The sequence below is a fragment of the Fulmarus glacialis genome, unplaced genomic scaffold, assembly GCF_000690835.1.
Source record: "Fulmarus glacialis isolate BGI_N327 unplaced genomic scaffold, ASM69083v1 scaffold3802, whole genome shotgun sequence".
In the NCBI taxonomy this organism is placed as follows: domain Eukaryota; kingdom Metazoa; phylum Chordata; class Aves; order Procellariiformes; family Procellariidae; genus Fulmarus; species Fulmarus glacialis.
Window position 1 is genome coordinate 60,017 of NW_009198346.1, and position 14,805 is coordinate 74,821.

The 14,805-nt window shown below is 38.7% G+C and overlaps 1 protein-coding gene across 1 annotated transcript in view; it reads left to right on the forward strand.

Moving 5' to 3' along the window:
• Positions 1-14,805, forward strand: part of MCTP1 (multiple C2 domains, transmembrane 1) — a 174,301-nt gene that overhangs the window by 37,949 nt on the left and 121,547 nt on the right. The window contains exons 5-6 of the mRNA XM_009572845.1: positions 6,907-7,077; positions 8,684-8,814. Coding sequence (XP_009571140.1) covers positions 6,907-7,077; positions 8,684-8,814 — 302 coding nt within the window. The remainder of the gene's footprint in view (positions 1-6,906; positions 7,078-8,683; positions 8,815-14,805) is intronic.

A 14,805-nucleotide genomic window follows, 5' to 3' on the forward strand; every position in this document is an offset into this window, starting at 1 on the left:
TGTATTTACTGCCTAAAGCAAGTGAATTAAAGTGATTTTTAATTTGCATTTAGATAAATATTTTTGCTTTAATTCAGCTTTAGAAATTTTTGCATATACTTTTAAAAGGAAAAATACAATTTTCAAATATGAATGTTTTAAACAAAAATGAATTGCAAAATGTAAGGCTTTCAGCTCCTAACTGCTGACTGTTTTTAAAATTTATTTTAGAAGCTTTTCTAAAAATATGTGTGTTCCAGTTGCACAAACTAAAGTACCAAAAGCTATGGCCTTATTAACTGGTGCTTTTATGCCCAACTCAAAATACTTCGTTTATGTGACTCGTGGTTTGCCTTTTCCTAATATCAAAAGCCTTATAAAGCATTTTTTGCTGTTTTAAAATTGAAACAAATGCTTTTCCACTGGAAGGAGATGCCTCTTGAGTAGAGCATAAAATTGGAAATAGCAAATCATGGTCTAAGGATTGCAAAGACAAGCAGAAGCAGAGTTTTGTGTGATATTTCTTAATTGAAGGAATTTGCAATCAGTTCAGTCTTTCAACCAGAATCTTTCAACCAAAACTCTGTGGAATTTCAGAATAGAAGGTAGAATTATTGGGTTTGGGTTCTTAAGAAGAATATTTTAAGATTAAGAAAATACTTGCTTTTATAAGCCATGGGGTTCTAAATGTCAGTTCATCAGCTGTAAATAGTGCTTGATGGAAAGCTACTAAATAATGGAATAGAAGTAAAAAAACGTCGGAATAGATACACCGGTCTGCTAGACATCTGGTTATAAAAATTATGCAAATATTTGGTGAGGCTTGTATTTGCATTGCTTGTATGTGAGTCGTAACAGCTGATACGGTTAACAATCAGAACAGCAGAATAGCATTTCGGTGTGGGTTTTCTGGGTTCATGCCCGCAATTCCGAAAGCACAGGGAGTTTCCATCAAGTCTCGGTGGCCACTGTCCTTCTGTGTGTCATGTTCACGTCAGTGTTAGGACCGTGGTGACACTGGTCATCCTGGGCAATAACGGGATCATCGGGAGACCCGCTGACTTCCACATATTGCAACCACAGTTTCCAAGAGGGGTTGCTGGGAGGAAGACAAGGGTGAAGGTTAGGATTGTGCTGACACAGCCGCTCTGACAACTCCTGCCGGCACACCGTTGTCTTGTATAAATATTTCCACCCTTTTCTAGAAAATGCAAGTCATGGTGAGCGCTTAACAGAGTCACAGCCTTCATCATATTACACCTGAGCTGGCTCCAGCAAGTGCACCTAAGTAGAATGCACAATTGTTGGATTTAGCAAACCACAAATATGCATGAAATGCTGCAAAAGTATCAGCTTTTATTACAAATACTGTAGTGTCACCACAAGATTGCTACTACAGTGACAATATCGAGTTGTTAGAGCATCCTAAACCAGATTTAATATGGCAGTCATATTGAAAACACACAGGGTATAGGGCAGTGTAAATTTCTTGACTACATAAATTTTGATTAGCTTTACCTAGAATTAAAATATCCTAAAATGTAAAATATAGTTGATAATAAGTTACAGTAAATGTTCTTTCATATTGCAGTAATTATCGGTATTAGTCCATTTATAAAACTGGCTTAGCACAACAAGCAAACATGAAAAAGGAATCATCGTGATCCCATTGAAGGCATTTTTGTAGCTCAGTGTCTAGGTGTGGATGACTTCTGCAAGGTGTTACACTTTGTGTAGTTTCTAATAGGGGAAAAGCATTGTGAGTGCATATGACAGTCCCTTGTATATCCCGTTTTGTATATGACTGTTCCTTGATTTTTTCATTGTGTGGACAAGGTATGTAGAAGTAGCAGCTGTATCTATTGTCATTCTCAATCTTTATTTTACATCTTTTATCCAAGCCATGCAAGCATCCTAGAAATTTGGGGAGAAGAATTCTGTTTACTTGAGTTTGAAACCGTCATTTAAAATCCTGGCTTTGATTCACTCTGCTGTATTTGTACATCTGCGCTCTGTTCAGCAGTGAAGATGACTATCATTCTTTCCAACATTCTTTCATTATTTTCTTGATTGGTATTTTATTTAAAGCTTCCAAACCAAAGTAATTCTTTGGGTAGAGATGCGTTTGCAGGACATGCGGCTGCATTATTTCTTTGCTTTTTAAAACTTCAAAAAAACCCCAACTTTGTAGTAGGCACACTGTTCTACTTCTGCCTATTGTTGAATTGTTCTTGAACAATAGATTTTGTGTTCAGGGACACAGAGGAGGAGGAGGAGGAGTGTGTCCTAGTGATGTGTGTAACAAGGAGGAGATTTGGTAAAAGCAGAGTCTGTTTGCACGGGCACAAGCACATCCAAGCGAGAGAGGTGATGCTTTGCAGGGCGTGAGGGCTGATCAATAAAAAGGTGAGGTCAGGCTGGGAGTGGGAGAGGACAGATTGTGAGGTTTCTCCAACTCATTATGGGGTAGAGTTTCAAAGGTCACATAGATACCCAAAGATAAATACTTACGGGATTTTCAAAAGTACTTACTAAGGCTTCTCTTCCTTTGAAGAAAGTAACAATAAAGTTGTGGCAATTAATACACTCACCAAGAACATGGTCTTATAAACCTGGGAACAACTCCCAGATCCTGGCTAAGCCTAGCCGGTTTGCCACCCCGTAATGTTAACCAGTAATATGTGACCGTATACAGAATATTAAGCCATGATGTAAGATCATCTTTCAGCTCTGCCATTGTATTTGGCTATTAATCATATCTAATAGAGGATACAGTTCTGTTTCTTTATCAGAAGATTTTCTGCTGTTGTCATCCCTAGCCCTTTCGCTATCCCACATTTAGACAGAATAGGTGGAACACAATAAAAGCTGATTTGGTCACGTAAGAAAATGTTAGTTTTGCTTACCGTTTATAGTAGAAGCATTAAAGCAGTGTATGGATATGAAAAGTTGTGAGGTTTTCTTTTGCAGGCAGCTTTGACGTGGAAGACTCCTTTTCAGAAGTCTAATTTTAATTTCCTTTTGGGAAAAGAGGGAGAGAAAGCTTCACAGTATGCAGGCTGCAACTTCTTTTTTTCTTTTTTCTTTTTTTCCCCCTTTTGTTTTTGGTTTAGAACATGGCAGGTGGGAGTCTGCATGCCTGCTTATAAATGCACAAGAATATGAATAATAATCCCATTTTAATGACGGTTAGTTATGGCCTGAGATCTTGACCTTGCTTCTTTCCAAATTGTGTCATTATATAGGCAGTATGGCCAGTTTCATACGGAATATTATGAAATATATAACTTTCCACCTAGTCCCAGATAAATTAAAAGCAATACAGTTTCTTCATGGTTTTGTCTGTTTGTGGCAGAAGAGGGAAGCCAGAATGCAAAATGCATTACCTGCTTTCTGAGGGAAATCAGTTATCTAAGAATTAGTCTTGAGAAACACTCCTTCGTAGGAGAGACTTGGACAGATCCGTGCTCATTTCTGTGTTTCACGGTTTCCCTTCTGACTTTGTAGCTAACCCACTGTGGGCTGGATTACTTAAGGTTGCTTAGATACCTAAAAACGAGTGATGTACCTGTCTCACACTGTGAAATTAACTTCATAAGGGAAGATCTCTAACATGTGAAATCAGTCTTATTTTCCCATTTTTCCATCTGTTAGCTTTTTGACAAATCTGACTTGAAATCTAAGCATTCACATTTATTTATTTTACTTCGTACAAGAAAGAGTATATGAAATTAGAGATTATGTCAGTATCTGTAATTTATAAGGATAAGGATGACTTTGCTTGGAAGGAAAGTGTGTTTTAGATGTCTGTTCAGTTGCTGTTCAGTCTGGCTTGGAAACAAGAACACCACCAGTTGGAAGTTACTCTTGCTGGAGAAGACCACGCAGCCCGTGCCTTTCGCGTCCAGGAAATCTCAAGAGCTGTCGCTCCAGCCAGCTGTACCCCGGCTCTTTCAGTATGTCTCCCTTTTGCTGTTCCACGGATCTGCCTGTTACCGATAAAGACAGGGAGAAAAGAGCACCGCCGAGGTCCAAATTCCCTCCCTTGAGGAATAAACAGGCACAACCAGCCCACACCACTTGGTTTTTAGCAGCCGGATGCTTTTCTTCCAGCAGATTGAGATGTAGACTCTGCAGCCTCACGAGCAGTCAGCATGCCACGGGGCTCTGCGAGGCGCTTCGCCTGTCACAGGCTGTGAGACCTGGCTCCGACCCAGAAGGGCTTTCCCCAGCAAAACGTTCTTGTTCTCAGGGTTTCTGCCTGACTCCTGTCAGCTCCTGTCTGACCCATCTGTCAATTTACGCTCTGGTGCGTGGTCGTTTAGATCTTGCCTTGCCACCTTGTATATAAATTACCTCCGTGGGTGCAACTCCCTACTGGTCATAAAAAATCAGCGTGTTTCATATGGTAGCAGCTGCTCTAATGCAGCAAATTAGTTTAAGAGCCGTTGAAAATACGGAATTTAGATCAAGGTTACTCTATAAATGATTCGCTGTCTTATTTGCGATCAGTGAAGTAGAGCGCTATGCAGTTATGCTTAAGCATTACTTTAAAAGAGTTGTAAATGCAAACTCCTGCTTATTTTCCACGATACTATCCTGGAAATCATTTGGATTCCCACTCAACTCAAAAAAACCCAACAACTGTGTATTCTTTGCCAATAGTCTCAACTAACCACTGCGTCTGTTCCAGTATGAAATATCTTCCTAAATGTGCCTTATCTCTTCTTCTTTCTGTATCTCTCATCATCTTATGTTCAGGGCAGAGTCAGTTTTGGTTATTTGCTATTCAGTCTTTCTTTTGCTCTAAACCTTCTAAGAAACAGGAAGAAAAAAAAAAAAAACTACCTCTTCTTCACAAGACAAGTCTTTGGCAGTGTTGACTGTACACCCCCAATGAAGGGGTATTTCTGCCGAGAAAAAATTTATGAAGTTTGATAATAGTCTCATGTTATAAATGAAATCTCTTCTGGCAACTGAGTTTCCCACTTGTGCCCTAACTTTTGTAGAGTTTCTGGTGTCCCACTGCTGCTTCATGTCACAGGTTAAGTTAAAGGTTATTCCTCTTCTCAGCTGAAGTTGTGGTTCCTTGTTTGCCTTTAGAGAAATAGTAAGTTTGTGAGAAGTTTCTCTGCAGTCAAATCCTCCACTTCAGGAAGAGAATTCCTTAATAAGTGTAGTGAATTATTTTGGGAGTAAAAATACTTCTGGGTATGAATAACCATTAGAAAATATAAATACAGGGCAATACAATATCTGAAATACTGCTAAAAGCATGCTGTTCAAATCTGCTTCAACCCCGGTGGCCCCAGTCCTCATGTATAAGACTTCTCTCTGCAGCCTGGTGAGTGCAGATTATAATCCAGTGATTAACTTTCTATAGTCTTCTCTCGGTAATAAAGTAAAATTCCTGCCCTGGGTACTTGCATAGTACTCGCATAACCCTCTGAAAGACTCAAATCAAACTTGCGTAGAAAACCTCTAACAGAGATACTGGAGGTACGCGAGTGATGAAGCCAACCACACAACACAGTTTTGTTTTAAGGTGGGTTGCTGAGCCCATAAACCTTTTGTTGCTCAGACTACATTACATAGTAAAGAAAATACATATATTTGATGTGTAACGAGTGACAGGACAAGAGGAAACGTCCTCAAGTTGCGCCAGGGGAGGTTTAGATTGGACATTAGGAAAAATTTCTTCACCAAAAGGGTTGTCAAGCCTTGGAACAGGCTGCCCCGGGGAGTGGTGGAGGCACCACCCCCCGGAGTGTCACCATCCCTGGAAGTATTTAAAAGACCATTTAGGGACATGGTTTAGTGGTGGACTTGGCAGTGTTAGGTTGGACTCGATGATCTTAAAGGTCTTTTCGAACCTCAATGATTCTATGGTTCTGTGATACATTTACAGCTGAGTATCCATGCAGACTTGTTTTTTTTTATTTCTAGAAAAAATAATTTGTGAGTTTGAATATTGTTTAGCCGTCTAGTGTTCTGATTTTAGATAAGGTAACCTTGAACAAATACAAGAATAAAAGGGAGAGCCTTTGGCAACCTCGCTCCTCAGATGCACCCGAGATGTGTTTGCCTACCTCAGGCGTGCAAAGGTGATTTCCCAGTTCTGGAGTCCCTTGTACCTCTATAGCTCAGAGCAAGCTGGAGCTGATCTTAAGTTACCAAATTTATAGCCTCCCGGACCCAGTGGAGTTCACTGAGGAATGCTGTGGCCATCTGGTTCGTGTGGGTGCGTGTGAATTTTCTTTCAACCCCCAAAGTCAGTGGCTGAGGGTTCACAGTCCACAAATTTCCACACAGTTCTGAGCAGAGGCTCTGCAGCATCTCGTTTTGAAACTCTTGACCTAATGTGTTGGTATTTAATTCAGTTTTCCTTGCTGTTTCTGGGAAAGAGGTTTAGAGGCTGAGGTAGTTGTCATGCACGGGAGTTTGTTGACTTATTTTTCCTTGGTCCATGCTTCTCATGGTGGGTTTGTATTATTTTAACAGAAGTTTCATTTTCTTGCTGTTTTTTTTTTAATGTTTATTTTACTGTTTGCTCAAGTTCGTTCCATCATACGCTACTAATATAAGAGAGCTTGTAACATTTATTCATAATGTTGTTAGTTTTATCAGCAAAGGGGGAAGTCAAGCAGGAAAAAACACTTCTTTTTTTTGTTCTGAACATTTCCTTACGTAGCATTTGTTCTGCTTGCTTCTGCAAAAGCAGCATATGATATTACCTGCATATTTGTCACTGTTTTGTTTCTCTCCAAGTAATTATTTGTAATACAGTTCACATATGTGCTGTCAAATAACTTCAAAATGGCTTAAGATGGTTGTTTTACATTCATAGTTACATAAAATTGTACATTAAAATGCAGGGGAAATTTTTGGAATTGTTTTAGCTAAATCTATGTTTTTATTTCCCTAAAGTTTCAGACCCAGAGCTTACGTCTCTCAGACCTGCACAGAAAATCTCAGCTATGGAGAGGGATAGTTAGTGTTACCTTAATAGAAGGTCGTGAACTTAAGGCGATGGATGCGAATGGACTAAGTGATCCTTACGTGAAGTTCCGGTTGGGGCATCAGAAGTACAAGAGCAAGGTAATTTTAGCTATGACCTAAAACGCGCATGAGCTGTGTGTGAAATGTTTTGTTCCTGTTTGTGGATTTTTGGCTTGCATGACTATTTAAATAGTGGTGGAGATTTATTGTTTTATTAATTGGCTGTCAGAGCACCTGAGGCTTTGTTTAGATGCTTCTTTTTATTTCATTATAAACAAAAATAATACTAGATGGGGAAAAATGTAGCACTGAGGAATGTAGGGGAGGCACACCCGATTTTCCATGCAGGCTCTGTTGGCTTTTGTTTCCTGTTACGGGTCATTCGTGGCAGGGGAGAGATGTGGAGTGGTTCTGACAAGTAGACACCATCTTTGTGCCTCTCTGGCTTGATGCCGATAGCCTCTTGGATCCTTTGCACGGTCTTATCCTCGAACCATGTCGTGCTTATATTCTCACTTTCCTCATTGTGTCCTTACAGGAAGTTTCATGAAAGTTTTGTATATGTATGAGCTTAACAGGTAGAGAGGATTGATCAGGGAGGAGATGATTGTGGAGACTTGCTTGGCTTTCTTGCCAAATTTTTTATTTCCCTGATCCCTATTGGCTTGAAAATTGCTGTTTGTGGAAGATGCTGGGACCGCCAGTGACACACATGACCTTCCTCCTACAATGGACGTGACAGCCTCAGTGGTTTTCACGGCCGGACGAAGGGCAAAGTGAGAAAGAGGCCAGGAGCATTTAGGTGGCATGTTTGCAGACCTCTGAGCCCGCCTCAGGGCCTGTTAATCTGAAATTAGAAGAAATCAAATTTCATGCTTTTGTGACTTAAAAATTTTCATAGCATTTCTGTGTTTTAATCCTCTCTGATTTTTCCATTTTTTCAAGCCAGTGGAACTGGTGGGTGTAGAAAGCAGCAATCGCTTCATAGGGAAGGTACTAGGCATTTCCATTCTTGCGCAGGACAGATGTGGCTGCTGTGAGTACTGCTTTTGCATTGTGGTAGAAAAACCTGCAAGCTTTCTGTTCTGCAGAGCGTGGTCAGAAGTACATGGACTGAGGTCCATTGAAGTTACTTCTTTTATCAGAAGTAACGGGACTGAAAATGTTTGAGAAATCTACTTTAATCTGAGTTGCAAACAAAAGGAAGTAAAATACAGTTTTGAAAAAAAAGATTATTCCATAAACTACGTAAACCATAGTATCATCTTTCTCCCAGTATTACTGCAGCTGGGGAAAGAGGACATGGTAAAATTGTTTCTGTTTAAATACTTACAGTCACCATCTACTTGTCATTGCAGGTGCTTTGTTTTCCTTTAGCTCAGACACATAACTTTGCAGCTAACTGCCACTCAAGAGGGCATAATTATTTTACAGAAAAATCGATCCATTCCCAGGGTAAATCCTTTGTTCAGGAGGCTTTTGAAGGTGACAGGTTGCAGGATTTTGGAGGTTGCTGTTGTGTCAGAGAGGCATGAGAGAACTGGCCAGTAGTCTTCTCTAATTACTGTTTTTTAATTCTCACTGCTTAAGATACTCATACTGCAAATAGAAAAAACTTCCTGAACAGCCTCTGAAGATCAAATTTACAATTCAAGAAAGTCTGCCTGCACAATGCAATATGACTTTCTTTTTGCTCTCCTTTCAGATTGTGCCAAAAACTTTGAATCCTCAGTGGAGGGAGCAGTTTGACTTTCATCTCTATGAAGAACGAGGTGGAATTATTGATATTACCGTGTGGGACAAAGATGCTGGCAAAAAGGATGATTTTATTGGCAGGTTTGTGCAATTACAGCCTTTTTGTTCCCTGGGGATGAGAGCAGATGATTAAAATGAGCCTTGCCGTTGAAACTATTTCTTATGACCATTTGTTCTTGCCTTTTTTGTTTTTTTAAAGGTGGGGGAGGATTTTTTACAAAGTATCATCAGTACAGTTTGCTGCATTGATTTAATTCTTTACTTTGATGGTGTAAAATAATTTTTATTGACCGGTAGGTGGCAGCTTTTACCAATTGATAGACTTAGGTGTTCTAAAATAAAAATCCCACGTTTAGAGCAATAATCAAGATGCAGGAAGTTCCATATGGCAACGTCCAGCTTGGAGGAGAAATAACTCTCGTGACTTATAATAGGCGCATAAGACCAAAATTATGTACGTATCTTTTCATCTGTTTGATAAATGAAATGAGAATCTTGAAGGACTACACGCAGCTTTTGGGGCAAAGAAATAAGATCATTCACCTAATTTGTTTTCAGGAAAACTGAATATTTGGGGTCTGTCTTAGCATTCAAGAAATGGTATAAATTTGTGTGGTTATGCTCCATTTTACTGTGCAGGAAGAAGAACGATGCTAATGTTTTTTAACAATGGCATTAACTGTTAGCTAATAGGGGAAAAAACTGTCTGGTGCTTATAGATACTGTACAAAGTTGGTGCTATTTTGAAAGCTCAGATACTTGTTTACATCATACTTAGTTGATATTCATACATTCATAATAATAGTAATTATTATTAATCCTATATATTTTGATTGTTTGTTAGAATAGTGATTGTAGGTGCGTTCCCTAGGACATTGATACTATTAACTAGTAGAATTATGGTTTTGATAGTTAAAATCAGGAATGGAAATCCCACAGACTGAGCCATGTACTTTTGTTGTGAATGTGGTTATGTTTCTGCTAACCTTTTCCTCTCTCTCATTCCATTTAGGGTAATGGCTTTCTTTGTCAAATTAGATCAGTCAGATAATATTCTGTGTTTATTTCCTACCATAAATTGTGGGAACTCAGAATACAGACAGAGTGTGGCAAGCAAACAGCTTTAATATTGGAGAAAACCACTTTTCAAAAGTGTGCACAGTAGGATTTTATTTTATATGATGAAACCCGGTGGATTGGGTGGTAATGTTTATATAAGACGTTTACATTCTATTTTTTCCCTTGCTTGGTTTCAGTCGGCGCATATGATGACAATAACTATTTTTCTGAAGTAACATAATCATTTACTCCTACATCAACATGTGATATAGCTTGGGTAATTATTCCTATTTTCTGCTTAACTTCAACCTTCTTACCTAAAAGAAGGTGAGATTCAGAGTTTCACGTGTGATTTTTCAGAACACTGTCATCAAAGCAGCACTTACATTTATACTTACCAGTAATTATAAAGTCTTTTTAAGAGCATTGCATGAAATAAAAGACACCATTTTTGCTCCAAGGCACTTGAAACCTAAATAAGGATGTGATGGAGAAATTAGAGAGGGAAAATTTGTAACTTCAAACACATGAGCTGCTTAGATAGCTTTTCAGATACCTAAAAAAGTTGTACATCTTAAGTGTGCACCTATTTCTTCCTAGTAACTGCATGCTATTATGCAAGTAACAGATGATTTTTACATTTTATTTGGGCCCCAAAAATTTGATAGCATGAGAAATCTTCTCTCTAAGAAGACTGCGTGAAGCCTTTAGCATTTTTCAGTGGGAGAACCTTGTTTTCTTTTGTTTTCTGTCATTTTCCTTGTATATACCAAAAAAGATGCTCCTTGGACAAAGCTAATCTGTAGTGCTTCTGCAGTATATAACTGATTTTAACAAAATCAGTTTGTTAACAAAAAAAATTTTTAACAAAATCTGTGGTATTTTTCCCAAAATCTTGCTGCTCTTGATTTTTGTGACCTCTCTGCTGTCGGTGTATATATAATCCCTCTTCAGTTTGTCCTTTCAGGCACTCTTATTTCACCTTCTGTTGGTACATTATCTCTGGATAATGCAACCTGCAAACAAATTCCTCTCCATGAAGACTTCCATGAAGAACTTTGTCATTTGTCAAGCTCAATCTGAATACAAAAATAGGTCTTAATATTCCCCCTCCCTGGTACTCTCTTCCAGTCACTGTATAAAAATCACCGAAACCTGACAGCTCCACTTTACATTGACCTCTCTCTCTTCCCCCGTTTCTCCTTTCGAGGCTGCCTCTAAAAGCTGTACAACTGTACTTTGGTACAGACACTGCGGACTTACTCTGTGTGTGTGTGCACTATGCTAAATGTATATTCATTTTCTAAAGCACGATTGAGTCGTGCTCCATGACTAAGGCTCTGTGGCTCTCAAGGCACATGTAATAAATTGAGTGTTTTGATTCAAATTCGAGGAGAAGTGATAGTGAGGCTGTGGGAGGGAAACAAAAGACTGGTAGTATTCTAACATGGCTCAATGATGGAGAGTAATCCCTTCCATCTTCCCACTTTCTTGAGTAAAGCTCAAGCAGCAGCTGTTTTATTATATAGGAATATTTTTATTAAGTGCAGATGAAAACAATTATTTCTTGAAGATGTCCTGCCTAGCCAAAGTATGGTTAGGGAGAAGCCACGCTTGATTGAAGAGATCCTACTCGTTGAGGGAAACAGCAGACCAAATTGAGAAAACAGAAGAAAAAGTTTGTTTAAGGAGCAGTTCTCACCTGTTGGGTTTTTTGTGTCCTCCATATTCATCTACTTGCAGAGCACACACCAGGGTCAGCAGAATTTCCCGTGCAAAACAGGCATCATCAAGCTGCTTTGCCAGGGGATCTCTTTGCAGAGTGCCATCCCTAAAACAGGTTCAGCGTTTCCAAACTGAGCTGGTTGTGAGACAACAGGGTCGCCGGGTGGGAGGTTGAAGGGACAAACTCCGGGTCCCTCCTGGAAAATAGCACGGGAAGCCCCCTTGAGTTGAAGTATTCTATAACTCTATAACTTGCAGATTTTATTCCAAAGCAGAATCTCATAACTTGTCCTGGAATGATGCGCTATGTCAGCTACACTTCAGTGAAATAAAAGAAGTTAGAAATCAGGAACATAGACTCTGTGGGCCCTGCGTGTGTCGTCATACTCATTAGGCTGCAGCGTGTTAAAGGCCAGGATGAAGTTGGGAATGTGACAAGGTGGTGACGGCACGCATGCTCAGACTGCAAGGGCTTGGGCTTGCTATCCTTTTTGAGGGCAGGAGGATGAAGGAAGGATGTTTGAGAAAGCCAAAGCCGTGGAAGTGAGATTCTAGCTTTGGGGCGGCGTGACAGGAGGAGGATGGAATGGAAGGAAGGGGTGGCTTCTAAGAGGGAGGAAGGTATTAAGAGGGTGAGAATGACAGCATGGCATCCTAATTCAGAGAAGGAGAGAGATACGTCTGTCACAGAACTAGCGTAAAGCTCCAGTTTCATCTTGGTACCCAGGCACATTCAGCATGGAGGTTCCTGAAATGAGATGCTGACATTGATTTCCACTCTTAACTTTGAGCATTATGTGTTTGTAAAATTCATTTGAGTCTCAGTTGTGTGCATTCTCCATGACAGTTTGAAGGATGCAGCACCTTGTGAACCTCCATCTTAGAATACCCTAAAAAACAGAAATCCTAGAACCATTTCAGTGTTTCTTTTGGGATTTCAAAAGCCTGGAAAAAGACCTCATACAAAGGCTTCGAGGAAAATGTATTTCCAATCATATGCTGATTTGTATGAGGAAACACTGGGCTTGAACAGAACTGAGTTTCATCATGCAGAGATTAAATTCTGGCATTCTTCTGAATATCCTTTTTAAAAAAAAAAATTCCGGGACCAAAGACACGAGTTCTTGAAGGTCTTTTTTTGGAACCAGCAGCTAAAGCCACAGGGACAGCCTTCTTGCATTCAAATAAGCATGTGGACTTGCATGAGCAGCGTTAGTCATTGCTTCATCTGATAAGTAGAAATACGTACGTATGTGTGTATATTGTTCAATTTAAATACGTTTACTATTAACATGTTTTTGCTATGAATCATTTCTCTTCCGTATTGAGTCAATATACCCCTGTGATTAAAAACATACACTGCCGTAAGTTTATGTAGGTAGGTAATATTAAAATCAAAATGAAGGTAAAATGATTTTAATCTTCATGTAATTATTTAAGTTTCTTATCATCTGCATTTTTGAAGGCGATCCTGACTGCCACCTTTACGATAATCAGCTAATAAATCCTCATGATTGTTACACCTTTATGCATAGCAGTAATCTGAACAAATTGGCTGCTGACAGCTGCAATAAATTGCCAAGAATGAGTGCTGTCAGAGAACAAGTTGTTTCTGTGAACATACAGGATAAGTAAATCCCATGTCATGCAGTTTTATTCAGCTGAAGTTATTTGCAATCCAGTACGGCAGGATTTATAGCATTATTTATTGGTATGAAAAATGCGTGTTTATCTTTAAAATGACATTGACTTTTACTCATATTTTGTGCCAGGAAATTACTGTTGACTTCGTCTGTATCTATTTTCTCAGTATGTATAGATACTACTACTATCTTTTTTCCCATCTGATGCAAATTGAGAACAAAAGACCTTGTGTATAGTATATTCATTAAAGCTATGTATTAATTTTTATCTGTAGAAAACTGAAACGTCCCATAATCTCTCTGAATATTGTCATGAAAATTCAGATCGATTTTGTGTGCCTGTGTATATGGGTACACACTATATAGTGGATGTTAAGAAATACAGAAGTTAAAATATTGAAAATCAAGTGTTTAGTTTTTTCAACACCTAATCTGCTATGTCTTGTCTGTTTAGTTTTTTCATAGTAATGAAGCCACAGAGTGGCTTTTGGGTGCACATAAATACAAGCAGTATGAGGCCTATGCTGCTGCTTTATTAATCTGAACGCACAAGGATACACTACTGAAAGTTCTAAACTGAAGTGGGATTTTTATATAAAATATTTATGTCTTTTCCATTTTTATTTTTTCCCACTGAAATTTATGTAACTTCACTATGGAGGCTGAACGTTATCGGCGAGAACTGTATGTGCTGTAAAGTTGTGTATGGGTACTCCAACGTGCACATAAAGTTGAGTGAAGGACACTAAATATGCTACTGCTGATGTTTCTTCCCAGATTTTTTCTAGAAATGTTGTGGAGATTGTGATTTATATTAAAATACTGGCAATTTTCTTTTTTAAATATTGTTGCCTAAGAAAGAGATTTTGAATAGGAGTGTGAAAGTCTGTGTTAATGTTGAAATTGATGAATCTTGACGTTTTCTCAATTTTGCAAAACTCTCTAGAAACAAAATGTGTTCCTCTGGAATTGTAAATAGTACTTCATTACGCTGGTCTCTCGAGTATTTTTTTCACATGGTGGTTTGAAAATTTCTGTGTATTTATGTAACTTTGGAAGGATGTATTATTTTCAAAGTTTAAACATAATGGTCAGTATGCTATTGTAATTTGAGTTTCGAACTGTGTGCACATATGAATTGCACAGAAATTCCGTGCAAACACAGACAAGCACACAACCGACAGCCTGAGTGTATAATAGTTTGTTGATTATACATGATGACTGAAGTTAAATTATTGCAGATGCATTTCTCTATGTAAAATGAAGGCTTTGCCCGAAGCATTAAAATCTAAAAATGCTGCTGGCAGGCCTTCCCCTGACAAATCCTGAGATGTGCTGAGCTGTCTCCATTTCTGATTGTTGTCAAAGGGAGTTAGATGTAAATACTGCATCTCAAAATTTGGCCTTCAGGTATTCCACACCTTACTTATTACTATTTCTGCACATTTTAACTTCTTCTGTTAATGCAGAGGCACTGCTGTTCTGCTAGAAAGCCAAAAAAGCTTCAGTTTTGGCTCACAAATCTTCAGTAACTTTCTCTTTCCAGGTATTTTATTACTTACAACTCTTACTGACAGTTGTTATTGTCATGTACTGTTGCAAAATTGATAGTATTCCCCAATATATTCTGAAATACAGACTGCTG